Source organism: Ambystoma mexicanum, chromosome 1p (assembly GCF_040938575.1).
Source record: "Ambystoma mexicanum isolate Mex_15411 chromosome 1p, UKY_AmexF1_1, whole genome shotgun sequence".
In the NCBI taxonomy this organism is placed as follows: domain Eukaryota; kingdom Metazoa; phylum Chordata; class Amphibia; order Caudata; family Ambystomatidae; genus Ambystoma; species Ambystoma mexicanum.
Window position 1 is genome coordinate 681,210,966 of NC_090921.1, and position 22,971 is coordinate 681,233,936.

The window sequence follows — 22,971 nt, forward strand, 5'->3', positions numbered from 1 at the left end:
CACACTCACTCTCACACTCACTCTCACACTCACTCTCACACTCACTCTCACACTCACTCTCACACTCACTCTCACACTCACTCTCACACTCACTCTCACACTCACTCTCACACTCACTCTCACACTCACTCTCACACTCACTCTCACACTCACTCTCACACTCACTCTCACACTCACTCTCACACTCACTCTCACACTCACTCTCACACTCACTCTCACACTCACTCTCACACTCACTCTCACACTCACTCTCACACTCACTCTCACACTCACTCTCACACTCACTCTCACACTCACTCTCACACTCACTCTCACACTCACTCTCACACTCACTCTCACACTCACTCTCACACTCACTCTCACACTCACTCTCACACTCACTCTCACACTCACTCTCACACTCACTCTCACACTCACTCTCACACTCACTCTCACACTCACTCTCACACTCACTCTCACACTCACTCTCACACTCACTCTCACACTCACTCTCACACTCACTCTCACACTCACTCTCACACTCACTCTCACACTCACTCTCACACTCACTCTCACACTCACTCTCACACTCACTCTCACACTCACTCTCACACTCACTCTCACACTCACTCTCACACTCACTCTCACACTCACTCTCACACTCTCTCTCACTCTCTCTCTCTCTCTCTCTCTCTCTCTCTCTCTCTCTCTCTCTCTCTCTCTCTCTCTCTCTCTCTCTCTCTCTCTCTCTCTCTCTCTCTCTCTCTCTCTCTCTCTCTCTCTCTCTCTCTCTCTCTCTCTCTCTCTCTCTCTCTCTCTCTCTTTCTCTCTCTCTCTTTCTCTCTCTCTCTTTCTCTCTCTCTCTTTCTCTCTCTCTCTTTCTCTCTCTCTCTCTTTCTCTCTCTCTCTTTCTCTCTCTCTCTTTCTCTCTCTCTCTTTCTCTCTCTCTCTTTCTCTCTCTCTCTCCTCTGACTTCCCCCATACGGATAAAAGGCGGAGCACAAAGGCACACTCCGAGCAATGCAAAGCATACGAGGAAGCAGCAGTTCCAAGATGGCAGTTTAATACAAGGAGAAAGACGGTGAGACCGGAGTGTTACAAGGAGGGACGTGCCCTTGACCTTTTCAGATCGTTACGTTCGTGAGCCTTGGAAAATAAGAAACCTAAGACCAGGGACTAAAGCTGAACAAACCTGCACTTTGTGTCAGAGGTGCCCGGTGCTCTCCTGCGTCGATACCCAAGGCGGGGAGAGCATTTGCCGCCATGGTGCTGTCCTTGGCTCCTACAACAAAGCAGCACCAGTAAAAACAGCACAGCCGTTGAGTCGGAGAGACTGATACCGGACCAGCCTGTGTTAGAACCATGAGTACAAGCTGCAATGTATGAAGAAATCGAAAGAGAACAGTGTGTGAAACGTATGTGATGAGCGACACAATAGCCAAGAAAGATACCGTAGACAGTGGTCCGGCGCCACGTGGGCTTTCATTTGAAGGTCTCCGTTAGGTATCCAACTGGTTGGCAACTGTGAGAAGGGAATTTCGAAATCTAAGTGGTCCTGCAAAGGGTCAAGCTAAAATAAAAACTGTGCAAATTCGAAAGTCTTCGATACTGTTATGCAAATTGGAATTGGCCCGAGCCCAGCTGAGGGAGACTAATTGTAAAAAGGAAGGATCTGAACTCGGCAGAGGAGTATCCAGGGTGAACCGTGAGTCATCCGAGAACAAATATTCTCTGAACATTGTAAAAACGGATCTAGCCCGGAAGATGGGATCCACAATAACAACCATGATATAAAAGGGATCTGAGCCCGGCTGAGGGCGATCCAGTGTAAATCGCCCGAATTTAATAAAGTAAAGGAACTTGGTGTTTTTGTTTTGTACATCAGGCCCTCGGAATCAAGAGACTTATGGAACTGTATCCTTGTGCCAAAGAAGCCAGAGTGTGTGCTTTGCTCAAGTGAACCGCCTTGTCCCGTGCTCGAAACGTCGGCATGGGGGGGAGGCCAACTGTCTGAACATCCTGATGTATCATTTTGTGAACCCTTTTCTTTTTCATAAACACTACCCCACACTATTTGTATTTAGCTGTAGGGATTGGCAATAGATGTTTAGTGTAGTTCTTTTTATTTCAACGAGACTCCACTAGGACTGCATTATTATTATTTGAGGGTCGTTGCTTGCTCCCATCTGTAGATTTAGGTTTAGATAGGAGTTTATCATATCTTCAATAAAACCCCTTGAACTGTGGTCACTTGTGTCCGTCTTACTGTTGATATCATGCCTTCCTTACAGTATCCTTAGCCAGATTTATAAATGTATGCTGTGTGTCATCCAAGCCGGTTTGTGCCGGTATATAGAAGCCGAGCTGCACTAAATTGTAAAGAATTACTTTAAAAAGAAGCTTGTTATGCTGCTATATTTCATTGCACCTTATTTGAGAATATATGCCTAGTTTTTTTAATTGTATTTTAGATTGTTTTTAAACCTCTCCTTCGTAGAGCTTATTAGCATTTAGGGGTTTCTTGAATAAGTTTTACTATTGTGGGTTATTCCGGAACTGTATTGAACCGCTTCAGAATTCATGTCCGAAATACAATTCCCATTGCTTTTCTAGTTCTTGCTGACTCTTAAGACGTCTGGTGCGTCAAAGCTGGTTTGAGCTGGTTAGTTTACTGACAGTTGCCTCTTGCTACTGTGTGTGTGGGGGAGGGGGGGGTGGGTGGGGGTGTGGGGGTGTGGGTGGGTGTGTGTGGGTGTGTGTGGGTGTGTGTGTGTGTGTCCGAAGAAATTAAGCAATGCCAGGATTGAGTCGGCAAAATCAAAGCCAAGGGAGGTGTTTGCAGTTTTACAGGAATTAAAGGGGACACCGGTTGAAATGCATGCCGTTATTGACAGTAAATGGTGTCACTGCATCCAGGACAGTTTCGTACAGAAAAAACTGCAACATCAACAATGTATATATGATCATGTAAAATGTTTACTAAATACAGAAACTTTACTTCTTCCATCTTGTATAGTGGCTAGCACTGAAATCCCTCATTTGTTTTTAAAGAGGTGTTGGAAAGTGAAGTTACCAATATAGTTCATGGAATGAAACCTTTATCATGTAAAGGGGATATCTTCCCTGTTCAAAGAGTTTCTGAGTTCCATTGTTCCATGGGGTAACCAGATTTATTAATCGCTCTTTACAGGAAACATTTGTCCCTGATAACATCAAGGAGGCCTGGATCACACCAGTTTTTTTAGTACAGGTACAGTAGCATGTCATCCGCATACAACTATGTCAGGTGTTGTTTCCCCTTAATACTGATCCCCGCTTCCCTATACTCCTTCCTCTGGTACACCGCCAACGCCTTTAACGCTAGTATGAACAGCAGTGGGGACCACGGGCAGCCTTGTCTGGTACCTTTGCTCAGTTGCCATTGTTTGGAAATCATAGCACCCGTTTTGACCCTTGCTACTGGCTCACTGTACAATAATCGCACCCACTTCTGGTATGTAGGCCCGATCCCGTACTCCTCCAGGACCGCTAGTAGCCAGAGCCATTTGACAGAGTCAAACGCTTTAACAGCATCGAGTGAGATCACCGCCGCCTCCTGCCCTGCTTTCTGGGTGTAGTCAATTATGGTGTAGTCGCCTTAAGTTGTTATATTCCTATGCAAAACATAGCCTGTCTGGTCTGGGTGTGTATAAGTTTGCTCATCACTGGTCTCAACCTATTCTCCATGACAGCCGTCGGGATCTTCCCATCCTGGTTAAGTAGTGAGAGGGGTCTATAAGATCCACAATCTGTATCTAGCTTATTTGGTTTGAGGAGTGGGACAATTATCGCCTCCCACAGAGACTCGGTCTACCCATGCTAAGTGCCTCATTCAACATTGCTAATAGTGGGGGCAGTATTTCCGCACTATATGCTTTATAAAATTCACTGGGGAGTACATCTGCCCGGGGCCTTGCTGGTAGGCAGCTGTTATATCATATCCTCTAATTATTCAATTGTTCTAGGGACTTCGAGACTCTCTCTCTCTGTTACATCCAGTTTGGGGAGCGTAATCCTGGTTAATGCCTCTCGTATATCCAATTCCTCCCCTCCCACAGCGTCATATAACATCTTATAATACTCACAGAAGTGCTTAACGCCCTCCTGGGTTTCCTGGAACTGTCTGTCTTCCCCCTTCACCGCCCTGAGAGTCTGCCGGGGTGGTGGGGGGTCTCACTTTAATATATAACCAGGCTAACAATATGCCCGGTTTATCTCCTTCATTGTGCTGCCTCTCATCATATTTGTTATAGATTAGGTTACCTAGCCTTTCCCAGTGATCTCTACACTCCTGTTGCAATCAGGATACCACCCTGGCCTCCTCCGGGGATCCTGCCCCCTCCCGCATAGTCACTTCCAATGTCTCTTCCGTTCCTTTTAATACCCGGGTTACGACCTCCTGCAACCCCTTGGATTTGACTATCGCGGCCCCCTTACTACCACTTTAAACACTTCCCACAACACCCCGTCTGAGTCCACACTGCCTGTATTATGTTCGAAATACCCCTTCACCTCCACCATCAGATCCTCCCGGAATCCTGTATCCTTTAGTCCCTCTGCCTTCTGTCTCCATGTCAGGATCCTTGCACGGAGCGGTAGGGCCTGCCAAGTCACCACCAGAGGGCTATGATCCGACTGGACTATAGCTTTATATTCTGCAAGTACCATCTCCTGTAGCGTATCCCTCCCGGTGAACACATACTCTAGCCTTGTGTACAGGTTCTGTGTGGCAGAATAGTGTGAGCACCCCCAATCTTGCGAGTGTCGCTCCCTCCAAACGTTCACTAATTGAAAGGCCTGCAACAGTGTGTTCAACACTTTAGCTGACTGGGACGGGTGAGCTAGTCTTCCATCCGACCTGTCCATCTTCAGGTCCAGAGTGCAATTGAAGTCCCGCCCGGCCCGCAGATAACCGCCCCTTCGAATGGATTGTGTCCTCCCATGTATTCCTCATCTTAGATATATCCTTACCTTCAGCTTGCTGCTTCGGATTTTTTTTCTTCTTTCCACCAGAGGGCGCTCCACTTGAGGCTGCGGCGTTGATGTCCCTCGGCGGCACCCGTCGAACACTGTAGCCTGTATAAGAGCCTCGAGCGCGCCTGCTGGCTTGAGTTCTGTTTTTCCGTTCGCTTCGCTTCGGATTGTTTCAAACGGCACTTCAATCTTTTGTGAAGAAAAAGCTATGTTGTCTTCTTCGAACCCTTCCATGCCGAAGACGGGTTTTAAAAAATGTCCGAAGTGTGGAAAGAAAATGTCTGACTGATCCACACAAAAATTGCCTTTGGTGCCTCGGGTTCCGACCACCGAATTGAAGACTGTGGTTCGTGCCAGTCGATGACCCACAAAGCCTTGAAAGAACACAGAGGTAAACTGGCGATAAGGGAGGGTTCATCGAAGTCTACTTAAAAGTATTGTAAAAAGCATAGGTCGAGGAGTAGATGGAGAAAGTCTTCTTTGTCATCCAAAAAGACAAAGAAAAGATGGCATCGATCTCCCTCATCCTCCTCGACGTCTTCGGAGGAGGTGATAGCATGCCCATCAAAGCATGACTCCCCGAGTAAATGGGAAGCCTTTTGAGTTTCCATGCTAAAAAATGTTTAGAACGCGGCTCAGACCCCCTCAAAAAAGGCTAAAGAAGACCATGCCCCTACTCGCGAGAAAACATGACAGAGGGAGGTCCAAAACAAGAAAAGCTGATTAAAAAGTCATCAAGGGTGTCATCGAGGGACTCTTCTCGATTACCTCATGAAAAAGACCCTACGGTGCGAAAATCGAAGGTAGAAGGAAACAAAATAGCATCGAAACATCATACGCTATCGAAATCACCATCGAAGACTTCGAAGGCCCTCGAGTCGAAAATTCCTTCGAAGTAAACTACGTTGAGAACACGTTCGATAACTTCGAAAGCTCCTTTGACAGTTTCCGCAACCCCCTCGAGGATTACATTGAGGTCATAGAAGGTTCCCTCAATAACGTCGAAGGATGTGGTTATGACATCAGCGCCATCAACGTTTACGTCGAAGCCCAAGCCTTTTGTAAGGGAAAAACCCGAGAATAGACATGACTTTTTCCGGACCATCCCATCGATCTATGAGGGAGAATCATCAGAAGAGGAAGAAGTCGCCTCTGCTGGTGTTAAATTTGGCACAAGATCTGTTCCAGAGGAATGAATTAATCCTCAATCAAAAATTGAAGATCTACAAGAATGTTTTACAGACTGCAAGTGGTCTGGACACTTCTCCAGAGTACAAATTTGACAAGCCAGACCCATCAGAGCAGGCTGATGCGGGTTACAGAAAACTCATGAATAGAGTTGCAGAATTTATGGGCTGGGGTAGAAATTCACCAGTCTGTCAAGATGATGACATGGCTCATATACTATCAGGAACTCCTCAACAAGACCCCATTATCCCTTTTCACATTGCCTTGCAGTGAAGGGTTAGTTCTGCATGGGAACACCCTGAAGCCATCCCAGCAGTTAATAAAACATCTGTGTCTAAATATAGACCCTGCAGTTCTGATCCAGAATACCTGAGTAAACGTCCAACTCCAGAAAGTCTGGTAGTACAAGCAGCCACTTCCACAAGAAATGCTGCATACCCTACAATCCCTCCAGATAGGGACGATAAAAAGGTGGATGCATGGTCTAGGAAGATTTTTACATCAGGGAGTATGGCTTTGAAGTCTACTAATGTAACCTGTACCTTGGCATGGTTCACATATGCCCTGTGGGGCTGCATGTCAGCGGCAGCTGAACACATCCCAGAAGGTGAAGAGCGTGATGGCTTTCTAGCCATAATAAGGGATGGAAATGAGGCTTCGGGAGAATGTCTCCAATCTGGTTTGGACACGGCAACTAGCACGGTGCTATGCAGATTTGTGTGGCTAAGAAAGTCTGGTTTTGCACCGGATGTGCAATCCTGGCTTCTTAATATGCCTTTTGACGGCTCGAGGTTGTTTGGCAGCAAGGCGGATGAAAGTTTGGAGAAGCTGCAGACCTCCAAAGTGGCGGCTAAATCTCTCAGTGCCGCTATAAGACAACTTCAGCAACGCCCCTACACAGGCTCATCTTCCTAGAGGGGACTTTTCGTTATTACACCTCAATTGAAAAAGGAAGAGGACAGGCCTGTCAAAGAGGTCAAAGCAAATTTCCTTGGGGGTGAGGAAAAGGTGCTAGATATGCCCTAGCAGCAGCATCTGTCCCTTCAGCCGCTGCTGCAGCTGCCGCAAAACCACTCTGAGGTTTTGACCCACAAGACCCCGATGGGAGGCAGAATCTCACAGCATCTAGAAGAATGGCGGGGCATTACTTCAGATGCTTGTGCACTCGAAACAGTATCCCAAGGTTACTGCCTTCCTTTTCTAAAGAAACCTCAGAATCACCCCCGGGATACAACTTTGTCAACCATCCGGATCCGCTCCTATTGCAGGAAGTCTTAACCCTGCTACAGAAAGGTGCAATAGAACATGTACCTGTAGCAGCGTGGAACGAGGGTTGGTATTCCCCATATTTCCTTATCCCAAAGAAGGACAGAGGACCGAGACCCATCTTGGACTTGAGAAACTTGAACAAGTTCTTAAGGAAGGACAAGTTCAAAATGGTCACACTTTCTCAGATCCTTCAGGCTCTCCAACTCCAGGATTGGTTGGTATCATTGGACCTTCAGGATGCTTACTTTCATGTGCCAATCCATCTCAAGCACAGAGTACCTAAGGTTTGCGATTGGCAAGTCTCACTATCAGTTTTGAGTTCTGCCATTCGGGTTAACCTCCGCCCCAAGAGTTTTCCCAAAGTTGATGGCGGTGGTGGCAGCGAGTCTCAGGAGAGGGGGGGGGGGATTCGTGTCTACCCCTATCTGGACGATTGGATGATCAGAGCACGTTCCCCGGAGCAAGCCCAGGATCATCTGTCCAAGACTTGTCACTTCCTTCACAAACTAGGGCTTTCTCTGAATTTAAAAAAGTCAAACATGATACCATCACAGAAACTCCAGTTTATTGGAGCAGTCCTGGATACTTGCTCCCGAATAGAGAGCTCACCACATTCTGCAGATAGTAACAAGATTCCAGAATGCCCAGTATCCTCCCGCCTTCGATTTTCTCAGGTTGCTCGGTCTGATGGCATCCTGCATTTTTCTGGTGCCAGAAGCCAGATTGAGAATGAGATCCCTTCAATGGGCTCTCAGAACTCAATGGTCTAAATTTTCAGGGGAAATGTCAGATCTGTTGCAGGTTCCAGCCAAAGTAGCACAGGATCTACAATGGTGCGCTTGCTAACATGATATTCTCAGAGGAGAATCTTTTTGGCAACCATGGCCGGAGATGATAGTAGTGACGGACGTCTCACTCACAGGGTCGGGAGCACATACCAACGATCTGACAATCAGCGGTCGTTGGTCTCCATCGGAGTCCAAACTACACATCAACCTTTTGGAGTTGAGGGCAATCAGACTAGCGCTGAAGGGCCTTCCTGTCCTCTGCACGGGGAAAGAATGTCCTGATAATGACGGACAACACAGTGGCCATGTACTACCTCAACAAGAGAGGAGGAGTAGGGTCACTGCCGCTGTGCAGAGAGGCGATGCAACTCTGGTTCTGGGCAGTACAAGAAGGGATCTCTCTTTCGGCAATTCATCTAGCCGGAGAGCAAAACACAGCAGGGGACGCTCTGAGCAGGCAGAGTACAGTCTCCCACGAGTGGGAACTAGCTCAGGAAGTTCTTCAAGAGATCTGTGCCCTTTGGAGAACCCCGCAGGTGGATCTGTTCGCGACCAGTGTCAACAGGAAGTGCGAACTGTACTGCTTAAGGGAATTTCCCCCGAGAGGAGCTCTAGGAGACGCATTCGTAGTGGAATGGGAGTTTTCTCTTCTGTATGCGTTTCCTCCAGTCCCTGTGATCCCTCCGGTAATAAGGAGGTTGAGAAAGTTCAGGAAAACCATGATCCTAATTGCCCCGGATTGGGTCAGGAGAACGTGGTACCTGACCTTCTAGACATGTCCATCTGCCCTCAAATATGTCTTACAAGAAGAGGGGATCTTCTCTCGCGAGAGGAAGGTCATGTTCTCCATCCGGAGGTCAACACACTCAACCTTCACGCATGGCTTCTGAGAGGTTGAGATACAAGGATTGGGATCTTCCGGATGACGTGATGGAGATTTTGCTTTCAGCCAGAAGGCCAGCAACCAAATCTCTGTATCGGTGTTGTTGGAATAAGTTCAGTAACTGGTGCAGAGAAAAGAATGTGGACCCATTTCAATGTAATATCCCCTCAATTTTATCTTTTCTGTTACATTTAGCTAATCTCGAGCTCCAGGTTGGTACGATAAAAGGATACTTAGCAGCGCTATCCATTTTTAAGCGCTCTTCAGAAGAATCTTACTTCAAGATAACTTTAATAATTCAATTCTTGAAAGGGTTAAACCATGTATTTCCACCAATACCTTTCCAGGTTCCAGTGTGGGATTTGAACTTGGTGCTAAAATTTCTCACATGTATTCCATTTGAGCCTTTGCACTCTTGTCCGCTAAGGCTCCTTACTTTGAAAACAATACTCCTTGTAGCATTGACATCAGTCCGCAGGGTAAGTGAGTTGCAGACGCTCTCTAGTGGTCCTCCTCACACTATCTTTTATAAGGACAGTTAAAGCCGGTCAAGTGGCACAGCGAGTAGAGCGCTCGCTTTGACATATGTGCAGAGCTTGCTAACGCAGGTTCAAATCCCGGCGGGGCCAAACTCAGCCTTTCATCCTTCCGAGGTCGATAAATGAGCACCACACACCGTGGGTAATAATAAGCAGCGCTCAGATACCTGAGCGGTCGTAGCGCTATGTAAATGCCAAATTATTATCATTAAACCATCTTTTTTGCCAAAAATTGTTTCAGACTTTCATCTGTCACAAAAAAGAACTTTACCTACTTTTTACCCTCCTCCTCATGCAAGCAACGAAGTGGAGCGGCTACATAGACTAGATCCCAGAAGAGCTCTTAGTTTCTACATTTCAAGATTGGCAAAAATACATCAGTGTGATCAACTTTTTGTGGGTACACTGGATGCAAATTGGGACTGGCGGTAACCAAACAAACATCATCTAGATGGATAATTTTGGCTATAACAGAATGATATAGATTAGCTGGGAAAGAACCACCTGATGGACTGAGAGCTCATTCAACCAGGGGCATGGAAACTTCGACAGCACTAAAAAGGGGTATCCCTGTACAAGACATGCAGCAGCCACATGGTCATCCATGCACACCTATATAAAACATTATGCTCTGGACTCTTCTTCTTCTCAAGGAAGTCTGTTAGCTAAAACTGTACTCCATTCTGTACATGATTAGAAAAATTCTGTACTCCCACCTCCGAGACAAAACTGCTTTGGGAGTCTATCTAAGATGAGGAATACGTGGGAGAACACAATCCATTTGAAGAACAAGTTATTTACCAACTATAACGTTCTTTCGATTGGATGTTCCTCCCACGTATTCCTCATCGACCCTCCCAACCAACCACACAGTACAGTTTACGTGTATTCCACTCTAAGTTCTTTTAAGGCTTGGGTCAAAATCGGCACGCCATTAATCAAAATCAATTGACTACAACATACGAAAAAACAGAACTGATGCCAGCGGACGCGCTCGAGGCTCTTATACAGGCGATGACGTCAGTGTTCGACGGGTGCCGCCGAGGGACATCGACGCCGCGGCCTCGAGGGGAGCGCCCTCTGGTGGAAAGGAGAAAAATTTCTGAAGCAGCAAGCTGAAGGTAAGGCTATTTCTAAGATGAGGAATACGTGGGAGGAACATCCAATCAAAAGAAGAGTTACAGTTGGTAAGTAACTTGTTATTCTAGTGACAATTACATCAGCCCACAAGGTGAGTGAGCTGCAAGTACTTTCTAGCGGGCCTCCTCACACCGTCTTTTACAAAAAGAAAGTTGTTCTTGTGGTCAAACCCTCTTTTTTTGCCAAAAATTGTCTCAGATTTTCACCTGTCACAAAAAAAACTGCCTGCTTTTTACGCTCCCTCTCACGCAAGTAAGGAGGAGGAAAGGCTACATAGATTAGACCCTGGGAGGGCTCTTAGTTTCTATATTTCAAGACTGGCAAGATTATGTGAGTGTGACCAACTCTTTGTGGGATACACTGGCCGTAAATTGGGACTGGCAGTGACTAAGCAAACATTGTCTAGATGGATAATTTCAGCTACAACTGAATGTTAGATTGGCTGGGAAAGATCCTCCAGATGGGGGCTGAGGGCTCATTCAACCAGGGGCATGGCGACTTCAACAGCACTTCCAAAGGGGTGTCCCAGTGCAAGATATTTGCGCAGCAGCCACCTGGTCATCCATGTATACATTTATAAAACACTATGCTCTAAATTCAACTTCTTCACAGGGAGGTCTAAATCAGTACTTCATTCTGTACATGATTGATAGCTCTGTACTCCCTCCTCCAATACAAAACAGCTTTGGAAGGCTATCTACGATGAGGAATACGTGGGCGGATACAATCCATTCGAAGAACAAGTTACTTACCAACTGTAATGTTCTTTCGATTGGATGTTCCTCCTACGGATTCCTCATTGACCATCCCGGTCCACCCCACAGTACAGTTTACGTGGTTTACACTCAAAGTTCCTTTAAGGCTTGGGTTCAAAAGAGGCATGCCATTACCTAGAATCAATTGTCTACAATATACGAAAAAACAGAACTGAGGCCAACGGGCACGCTCAAAGCATTTATAAAGCGGATGGCGTCAGCGCTCGACAGATGCCACCGAGGGACATCGATGCCGCAGCCTCGAGTGGAGCGGCCACTGGGGAGATTTTTTTTTCCCCCCATGCAGCAAAGCTGAAGATAAGGATATATACCTAAGATGAGGAACATCCAGTCGAAAGAACGTTACAGTTAAGTAACTTGTTCTTCTAGGCAAGTCTGACCCAATCCTACACATTTACAATAGAACAAACCTATTCAGGAGAGTAAAAACACAAGTTAGTTTTAGATTACTTACAGTAAGTCCAGGGTAGTAGACCCTGTCATTTATGCAAGGATACTCGGCTAATAAATCGGTTAGTAAACCAACCCCGTTACCAGGATAGTTTTCTGAATAGTGTAACACAAATTCATGGAACAGTATAAACCTATGACTACATTCAGGATAACCCTCTGTTCCACTATGTCAGTAAAACCTAATATTGTAATAAAATATTGCAGTTGCCTTTCAGATCAGTGGAATTTAGTATGGCACAGGCAGACCAAGGCTAGTAAAACCCACAATACTTGTTAAGAATTGCACACAGCTATTTAAGGTAAGAAAAAGCCAAGCAGACCTATTCTAGACAGGCTATACAGCAGGTCAGGGGAAGCAAGACCCAGTTGGTAAACATAGACTTATATTCTGAAAGAAATAGTTAGTTAAAGCAACAGCATTCCTTTGGGGAAGTGGGGGAACCAATTCACAGGTGAGTAAAATAACTTTATATACACTTTTAAGAATGGCAAAACACATTCAAAGGATGATAAGAACTTACTACTAGTAACTGCTCATATTTTTGAGGGACAGTTACCAGCCAACTCTTTCACATGTAAGTCATGTTTTAACATTTATATTTTTCAAGGCAGAATCATTTTCTTATCCAGTACTTCGCTTGTGTATTGCATGAGTTCTCTGAGGCAGAAGGACCCTAGTGGTCTAGGTGCCTGCTGTAGCCAGGTTGAGAGAGGGGTCAGTTGCAGGAAAAGTCGAAGTTCCTGAGGAAGTCTCTTCAAAACAAGTAGGTAGTACACTTTAAAGTTTGGGTCCAGGGACTTGAGAAGGTGCCATAGAGGGATTCCAGCATTGCGCCTGAGTGAACTGGATGAGAGGACTCCCAATCACACGAATCACCCCCAAAGCTTCCCATGAATCGCACAAGTCTTAAGGTAAGTAACGCCCCAGCCAGCACAGTACCTCAGCACAGAAGAAGAGAGTTTGCAGCAGGACGTCTTCAGGATCTGCTGCCAGAAATCCGGTCGATGATTTCCTTGTCATGAAGACTGAAGACCGGACACTGGAAGGGATTTTGCAGCATGGATCAACGGGGAAGTGCTCCAGGCAAGTGTGTGTTCGTGGCTGGCTGCAGTTCTGTGTTTTTGGCACCCTTTTCAGGAGCCAGGAGAAGACTGAATATATATGGTTGGATTCTCATCGCTAATCTGGTCCAGCACTCTGGTGAGGGAACTTCAAGGATTCAAACAAAGTCTCTGGAGGTCCAGCTGGATGCCCCAAAGTTTCAGCAGGATTCAGAACACTGTGCAATGGCTCGAGGTCACAGTGTATTGGGATATTGCAGCCCCGCAAGGTCGTAGCACGCTGTGGGATGGGTCAAAATGCAGGTCTTCTTAGACTAGTGGATCTCATCAGTCTCTGGGTAGAAGTCACGTTCGAAACCCCCAAGTCGATAGGACGGAAGGGTAACCGCAGTCTCCGGTTACACAGTAGGCTCTCCGGTCACTGGAAATTGTATTTTTCATCTTCCTCTTCGGTTTCAGGTCCAGTGGTCAACTTCTCGGCAGCTTTCAGGCTCTGCGGCATGCGTCCGGGAAGCCTTACACACGCGTCCATTGAGACGCTTCAGAAGAAAGTGCAGACACCGCTTAAGGCCCCGGTGGCGCCGAAATCCACTGCGCAGCCACTGGCTCAACTGTCTCACCTCCCTGTAACCCCAAGCATCAGCAATAGTATTGTGAGGATCGCTACGGCGGTTAAACAAAAGGAACAGTCGAAAGAGATGTTGCAACAGAAAGAATGGCCTAAAGACGCGTCTAGAGACACGTCACAACGCCCGGAGCCCCGAAAATAGTACTCGGAGAGCCCTTTGTCTTTATCAAAGTCTTTAGGAGAAAAATCTCGACGTTCTGCGGAGGAAAATCGTCAAGACCCCTTTCCTCCCCTGGACTCCTGGTTCATCGTCATGGACCAGGGAAAGGTTGAGGGGGGCATGAATAGACTGGAGAGTTTGTTGAATTCTCAGAGGTTTGCTCCCAAGAGGCCTCCTGAGGAGCTTCCTTATACGTCTATGGCCAAGTTTCAGAGGACCTTTGAGGAACCCCATGAAGAAAATGTTTGACCTTACTGATGACGAGATTCCTATAAATCCCTACGTACAGGATGATGATCCCTTTGGTGACCCTACTGATGATCCTGCTGATCCCATGGATAATCGGGAAGACAGCCATCCAGTTGATAATCAACCTTGGGCGTCCCCTACTCCCTGACGCTCTGTGTATGGATTCCCCTCCTACCACTCCAGTCCATCAGGCCTCACCTGGGGATGATCAGATGGCGTTTAATGCCATCTTAAAGGAGGTGGCTGAACAGTTCCAAATCGCCACTCAGTAAGCTGTGCCGGATTTGGATTTTGTAGAGGACATACTGAAGTAAAAGCCTCCTGCCAGTCAGGCCATCCCATATCAAGAGACATCTGGTGCCTTCATTGTTAACACCAGCTCAGACCAGGTCGGTTACTCCCAGGGTAGAGAAGTTGTTTCGCCCTTCTCCTACCGACCCCCTTTACATTAAACGGCATGCCACTCCGGATTCCCCGTTAGTTAAGACTATGAGATAGTAGGCGGGTGTCCTCCTGTCTACAGGTGAGGCACCACCTGATAAAGAAGACAAAAAGTTGTATCCTCTGGGGAAAAGGGTTGACTGCTGCTACATTCTCCACCCGAATAGCCAACAACACCATTCTGTTGGCTAGCTACTCAGATTTACAGTGGAACCTGCTGCAAGAGGGCCTTCAAGAGGTCCCTGAACCAATGCGAGTTAGACTGCTCGCAATTGTATCAGAAGGCAAGCAAGAGAACCACAACATTCTAAAAAACACTTTGGACACTGCTGAAACAGTAGGAAGGACCTTGCCCCAGGCTACGCTACTAAAACAGCACACCTGGTTGAGGAACTCCGGGTTTAAGCCTGCAACCCAAGCAGCCTTAATAAACAAGCCGGTTGAGGAGACCAACTTGTTCGGCAAGGCCGTGGATGAAGCACTTGAGACCGCCAAAAAGGAACATGAGACTCTCAAGACCTTAAACCAGATTACCCAAAGACCTTCACAAAAGAGGGGGAGCGGCTCCCGTCTTTCCTTTCGTGGGCAATCTCGCTCCCCTCAAAACCAGTATGGTTCCGGAAACAACTGGTCGTCAGAACAATTATCTAACCCCACCACCAATACATATCCACCTAGAGGACAACGCTGTGGAAAGGGTAGAAGCTGGAATTCCACTGCTAGAGGCTCTCCGGCCTCGGGTCAGAAATGACCCTCAGATCTGGGTCCCCTCTCTTGCCTCCCCGGTCGGGAGATGTCTAAAATCATTCCTTCATGCATAGGAAGGGATAACAGACCAGTGGGTGCTCAAGACCTGCCGTCGGCCACGGGTACTGCATAGAATTTTGCTGACCACCTCAATTCAGACTGCCAAAGTCAAGACGCCTGACGCCAGAACACCTACGCATCCTGCTGCAAGAGGTCGTCCCTCTTCTACAGGTAAACAAGGATATTCATTCAGTGTACTTCCTTCTACCCAAAAGGATCTCACCATGCGCCCTGTTATAGACTTGCGCCCACCGAACAAATTTGTCAAACCTCAAAAGTTTCGTATGGTCACATTGCAGGAGGTCATCCCTTTGCTGAAACGGGTATTACATGGCAACACTGCATATGAAAGATGCATACTTTCATATTTCAATGTTGCCGGCACACAGAAAATACCTAAGGTTCATGATGGAGGACAAGCACAAGCACTATCAGTTCAAAAAACTCCCCTTCGGCATTGCCTCGACGCCAAGGGTGTTTGCGAAGGTACTTGGAGTGGCAGCAGCGTACCTGCGCAAAGAATCCGTTCTGGTTTACCCTGACCTCGATGACTGTCTGTCTCATAACAGGGGATTCCTACGGAACATGCCTGTTGAACATTCAAAAGACGATAAACCTCTTATTCAGCCTGGGATTCTCCATCGAAGAGAAGAAGTCCAGCCTAGACCCCAGTTCCTAGGAGCTCTAATTCGAACAGAAGATGGCCTGGTCTTCCCCACCGAGCGGGTTCAAAACATGCTGTTTCAGATCCCTCAATACGTGGCCGGTCGAGAGGTGACGGTACGCAAAGCCATGCGGCTGTTGGGAAGGATGGCGTCCTGCATTTACAGTTCACACCTGCATTTAGTTCACACGTGTCTGCGTCCTATGCAAGTGTGGCTCAACAGCCAGTGGTGTCAGGCCAGCGGACAATGGGAAGATCTGGTAGTTGTCTTACCAGCCCTCATTCTCGCTCTGCAGTGGTGGCTGAGGGAAATCCTCTTGAAGGGAAAGGCCTTCACCACCCCCGCAGTAGAAGCCACTCTTACGATCGATGCATCTGTCACGGTGTGGGGAGCAAATCTGCTTCAGTAGACGTCGCATGGAGTGTGGTTCCCAGAAGTAACATCCAACCACATATATCTGTTAGAGCTGTTAGCCGTATTCAAAGCACTGAAAGCCTTTCAGACACAGTTACAGGGAAAGACGGTCCTGATTCTCATAGACGGTACCACGGCCATGTATGTACTACTTGAACAAGCAACGGGACACACACTCTCCAGGGCTATCCAAGCTGTCCCAGAACATTTGGAAATGGGCTCTCAAACACAGGATGTTCCTGTTGTCTCAAAACGTTCTAGGGGAACTCCATCTTCTAGCGGACATGCTCAGCAGAGACTTCCCACTGCCCGTACGAATGGCGACTACACGAAGACATCGTCTCCAATGTTTTCGCACAATGGAGTATCCCAGAGATCGACTTGTTTGCAACTCTTGAACGCTCAATGCCAAGATTACGCCTCCAGGTACCCCCAGAACCGATCCAATGGGAACGTCTCAGGAACCAGTCACCATGATATTGGTGGCCCCCATTTGGGCCGCCAACCCTGGTTCTCTCGTCTGATGGAGATGTCCCCATCTCCTCCAATGAAACTTCCTTGCCTGTACAACATGTTATCTCAGGACAAGGGGGAGACTCTTCACCCATGCCTGCAAACCCTGAACTTGGCAGCCTGGCTCCTGAGGTCAGAGTTCGGGCACCTACAACTCCCTCAGAGATGTATGGACATACTTAGGGAGGCGAGAAAACCTAACACCCGATATTGCTGCTCTATATGGAAGCGCTTTATCTGGTGCACTTCCAAGGGCATCATTCCTATTGACTGCTCTCCTACTCATGGTTTTGTACACGACTCACCTACTAGACTCATGCCTGGTTTTTAATTCCCTGAAATTTTACTTGGCTGCTCTCTCGGCCTACACTACGTCACAACAGAAGGTGTTGTGGTGGAAAATACCAGTTATTAAGGATTTCATGGAAGGGGTTAAAAGGATTCATCTCCCCTCATTTCCAACCCAGCTCCCGGATGGGACCTAAATGTGGTATTGACTAGACTTATGGGGTTTCCTTTTGAGCCTATGCATAAGGCAAGTATCAAAGATCTTACCTATAAGACAGCCTTCCTGGTGGCTATCACTTCTATAAGGAGAGTTGATGAACTACAGGCCCTTTAAGTTCTAGACCCTTTCGTTACAGTTCAGAGAAGGTGGCTCTGCGCACTCGACCCTCGATTTGCGCCTAAATTTAATTCCAAGTTCCATGTAAACCAATCAAAAGAACTGCCTACTTTCTTCCAGAACCCCACTAACGTGGCCAAAAGAAGCCTACACACATTAGATGTGCGCAGGGAAGTCATGTTTTACCTGGAAAGAACTAGACGACTGAGCAAGACAAACCCATTTTTCGTTTCAGTGGCAGCTGGTAGAGAAGGGAATCCTATCTCTAAATCAGCCATCTCAAGCAATGTCAATTGCATCACAGTCTGTTATACTTTTGCTAAGAGAGCTGCCCTTCAAGCCTAGAGCACATTCTACTCGAGGTACTGGGGCTTCCATAGCTTTCTTTGTATATGTTCCCCTAGAGTCCATTTGCAAAGCGGTAACCTGGAGTGCTGTACACACCTTTACAAAACACTATTGCCTAGACACTCATTCTAGATCTGATTCTCAGGTCGAAAAGCAGTATTAAGACAACTTTTCACTACTGTTCCTTCTCGCAACCCACCTCCAACTAGTCTATGCACAGCATGTTACGTCACTTTTGGGATAGTGTTACAGGCACGCCCATGTCGATGTCCCCTTTCGATTCTCGAAAAAGGTGCAGTACTCTTCGTTTACCACTGGCTGTCGGACTATATGCGCAGCATGTGAATCTAAGTAGATACAATCATCAGAAATGCAGTTAGGGTGAGTAGTGCATGTCTTACACTGCCACCAGCCATTAAAGTAAACTTGCATCTGTAACAAAAAGTTACATTTTATGCCCCCAGCACTCCACATAAGGTGGGGGATGCTGGCTCACTTAAACAAAGTATATGAAAGAGAAATTAACAGGGGAGCCCAAAGGGGCTATCCAGCCTAAGCCCAAATGTTGTAGGAAACTATCTCCAACCATACACTATGGAGAGACACAGAAAGGGCACCCAAAAAGAGTAAAAGACTAAGCGAGAGGGGAAAAAGATTCCCTTTCACCTAGGGACAAGGTAAAATAGTTAACTAGTACAAGCAAAACATTGTGGGGTGGCCACAGGTCAGGAAGAGGTATCATAAATATGAAAATCTTACCGAACATCACCTGACCATTGGAGACATGACTGATGTGTGCCTCTTTATTGCCTTAAAGTGGTGGTTTCTGCAAAGGTTACCTGTTTGCTTGGGCAGGTAAACTTGCCAAGACAGTGTGCCCATTTTCTGGTTGTTGGCAGTGTTTCCTTATGTTGCATTTAAGTAACCTGGCAACTGCACCTGCCTGCCATTTGTATGTGTATGTCGGTCAACCGGGCATGATCATTTAGGGTAACGTGAGCTCTGGCCCGACAAAGGACTCGAGTGGGTGTCACTGGGGGTGCAATGTCTGGGATTCTCCTGTTGACCATGCAGCAAATGCTCACAAGCTATTCCATGTGGCTACCAGCACTGATTGGCTAGCCACCAAAAGTGAATTGTGCTGCACTGTCTGATTGAAGGTTGTGATCACTCTCGAGCCTGCAATTTTGTGGACTGGAGCGGATGCACTGTAACAGTATTTTGTCAAATGTGGGTTTGAAGAGCTGTGGGAGAAGGACGCTGTTAAGAATGGTGGCATTCTCTGCAACAGCATCTCCTGAATCTCTTCTAGCTAGATCATGAAGAGTTTTCTCCTGTGACCTGAAGAGATCCTCTGTGCGTCTCCATCCCCTTGATCTGGCAAGACCAGTATCACTGCATCTGAAAAGTGTTTTCGTTTTTTACCCGGTATGAAATCTGGGATCCACCTTTGTCACCTGTCCATAAACTGATGCACTGAATCCTTCCAGAGGTCTGGTGGTTTCTGCTGCTTTTCGCCACCTGGACAATTACAGGCACCTGGCACAGTTTCTCTCTGGTGAAGATCGCCAGTGCTTCTCCTGCAGTACTTGGGGCAGACTGTTGTCCTTCAGGGTCCCTATTGTGCTTTCCTCTTCCTGAAGCTGCTGCAATGCCTTTACTTGGTTCTTCATCGGTGGGGGTCCCTGAATGGCCCTGTTGCCACAGACATGGGTTCTTCATTTGCTGACCTTACCAGGTACATAACCACATCCTGTTTGTGAAGGTAGGATGCCACTCTGCAGGCTTCTTCAGAAGAGACTTTGCTTTCTGCACCTTTGCCTCTTTGGGATCCCTGGGCTGAAACTGCCATCTTGGTTTAGTTCGAAGGCTGTAGAACCTCTGCCGATCCTGCTTATCAGCGGAAAACTGATGGCAGGATGCTCCTCTAAGGAGCCCCCTCTGTAATCCTGGGGTCTGTGTTGCATCTGGCTTCTGCACGTCACTCATTTCTGGGGTCCTTAATCCAAATGATTTAGGGGGGGGTATAATCCCATTGGTTTGGCATTCTGGTACTCCATTGCAGACCCCTACCCATCTCAACCTGCACTGCAACTCTTCTGGCTGCTGGTGTTAGAGCTCCTCTCAATCTCCAGTGCACCCTGGAGAGGTGTATGTGACTGTCTTTCGTGCAGCCTCTGTGTCTTTTGAGTCGTATTTGCGCTCCTCAGTTAAATAGGGCTCTGTGCAGGCCTGGGATTTTCACTTATAAACTTGTATTTGGATTGCTCAACCAATCTGAATATACTTTGTATCCTAAAAGGAATTTTTGATTTGTGGTTGCGCAATGTAATTCCTAAAGGGGACTGTGTCCCATCAAAGGTTCTGTTGGGCATTGGACAATTGTAAGACCTGTTATTTGCATATCTGATTGATTTATTTTTCTTTTCCTCCTGTTTCTGAAACTTTAATATTTGTTTGGACCTTGTTGTTTATCTTGAAAGTGTTAATTGTACCTGTCAACCACCATTTTCCTTTAAAAATGTTTTCCATCACTGCCTACCCATTATACCACTTAAAGAATTAGGATAACTTAGGAAAACACCCAGTAAGCAGAGAAGGCTGATATTTCTGGTTCCTAAAAAGGAGCTGAAGAAAAATCGGATAGATGTGGCATTGATACTCTAATGGTACGTATTAAGGACATCCTCCCCTCCTACTAATGGGACGCAACCTCAATGGCTTTCCAAGGGTATTTTGCCAACTCTGCGAGGTAACAACTTTGGCCACACTGCAAGTCTTCTGCAAGTACTACTCTGGATACCAGCTCCAGATCAGATAAGTCAGGACAAGTTTTTCCCAGAATGTTTCATTTAAGCATGTCTCATCTGTCATAGTTATTAATATTTCATTCACTCCATCAGGGGATGGGATTCTTTTTAATCTCCTCTGTGTATAAAGGAAAGGCGACAGACTGTCAGAGTTAGTAAATTATTCCTCATAGTGACTACTTTACTTATGCACCATGATCCCTTTCATCCATGCTCCCCTTGATCTGTCCCCAGTTGATGGTCTTGCACTCTTAAAAGGATTGATGGTTGGGGCTGCAAGTATGCACAAGGGAGACCCACAAGGAAGCCCTCACTTTTTATTTTTTAAATATTGAAAAGGTTGTTGTACTACATGCCCATTCTCCTTCCTGGGGATGACCTCCAATATGTATGCAAGGAAAGGGCCCATGGATTTATTGTGCAGTAGTTCCAGCACTCAATGACTTTAGTTAGTTGCTACGTTGAATAACCTTTACAGCGAAAGTGAAATATAAGCAATGTCCCTTTTTGTGTATTTCAAGTATTTTTATGCAAAACTACTCACTGCAGTGCCAACTGCACTAAAACCACTCCAAATACATAAAGGCCATGTGAGACTGAGAAATACTGTTATGATTCACATATTGAGTTGTACGCACATGCTAACATGTGAATTTACATTGCTTGGTTTTCTTCAATCAGAATTCCTTCCTGACCTAAAATATGAAAAATGTTACTGGATCAAGAAAGGAGCTGTTATTTTTTTTTTAAGTTGCCTTTAGCAATTTCAGATTTACAAATATGTGCATTACCGGACTCCCAAGCGTATGCATCCAGAAATGGGCTACTGTTGGCACAATTCATTATTTGTGGGTATTAATACAAATGTAAAGGTAATTGACTTTTTTGTAATAAATCTTGATTAATGTGCCGCCATTTATTTTCGATCAATTGACTCCTAGCTTGAGAATAGCACTCCCTCCGAACTACCACGGTGGTAAAGTACTCCTGGTGGTAGGACAAAACTATACTTTAAGCTGAAAACAGAAGGAACATGCTGTAAACCCTTCTAGCACTCTGTTCATTATCACAATTTCTGTAAACCAGTATGAAGAGTTTCCCATTGCTTTGCACTGCCACTACAGTACTTCTCTTAATGTATCGGTATGCAGTCATTTAAACAAAAATAATTTAAACATGTTTGCTCTATTTTTGTGTGTGTTTTGCAGCTTGGGACTTCGCCTCTTCACCTGGCTGCCCAATATGGACACTACTCCACTGCTGAAGTTCTACTGCGGGCTGGTGTTAGCAGGGATGCACGCACCAAGGTCGATAGAACCCCATTGCACATGGCTGCAGCTGATGGGCACACGAACATTGTAGAACTTCTGGTTAGGGTAAACACTTATTCCATGACATTTTCCAGAATGGTAATTTGAAGGTGCTGTGATGTAATAACATGGTCTATTGGATGTGGTTTACAGGCGGCCTGTCCTTCTATAGACTTAATCTGTTCTTTTCTATCAAGTAGTAATGGTTGATGTAGTTCCGTCATACTGTCCACAGAAGTCTATAAAGTTTCCACTTGACTGTGTTGTTCCATTCCTCACTTTGTGGAGGCCCTGCGTTGTGACAATGGAACTTGGCAATGTTGTAGGACCTGATTTTGAGTGATCGAAGGACCAATGTCCAAAGGGAAACCAGCAAGATCTTGATAGATGGGACTACAGCTAGATCTCTGTGAGAAGCAGGCAGGAGCCTGTGAAGAGCAGTTTGTACTTGGCAAGGGATTACTGTCTCAAGACTTAAGGGGGTTTACCTTGTAATGTCCCCATGGCTTCCTTCCTCAGTCGGACAGCCTCCTCACAAAAAATGTAGACTTGCTGAATTGTATGGCTTTCAGGAATAATTGTAGAGATTCTGACACTTATCCACTAAGAATAAAGACTTGTTCTGTAGACTGGAGTTGGGAAATTATTTAAAAGTAAAGCAGTACCATTACTTAAGGGATTGGCGCTCAAGCAGACACCATGCTCAGAAATAAAGTTAAGGGGTTGTGTATGTCCACAGAGGGCATGGGTCACACAAGATACACAATATCCCCTCATTACTGTTTTGAGGTTAGGGTTCACAAGTACCCAAAGTATTTCCTATCATTTAATCTCTGCTGTTGGTACAGGGTAAGGGGAGCATTTAATAGCAGCTCTTGAAATGCATGTTTATTTGGCTGTCTTCTTCTGGC

At 46.2% G+C, this 22,971-nt stretch overlaps 1 protein-coding gene across 3 annotated transcripts in view; it reads left to right on the top strand.

The window, feature by feature from the left end:
• GABPB2 (GA binding protein transcription factor subunit beta 2) overlaps positions 1-22,971 on the top strand; it is a 515,551-nt gene that overhangs the window by 184,434 nt on the left and 308,146 nt on the right. For 2 of the 3 annotated variants that reach the window (XM_069649775.1, XM_069649776.1), the window contains one exon: positions 21,959-22,126. In XM_069649775.1, coding sequence (XP_069505876.1) covers positions 21,959-22,126 — 168 coding nt within the window. The remainder of the gene's footprint in view (positions 1-21,958; positions 22,127-22,971) is intronic. The other variant, XM_069649777.1, reaches the window with a different exon arrangement.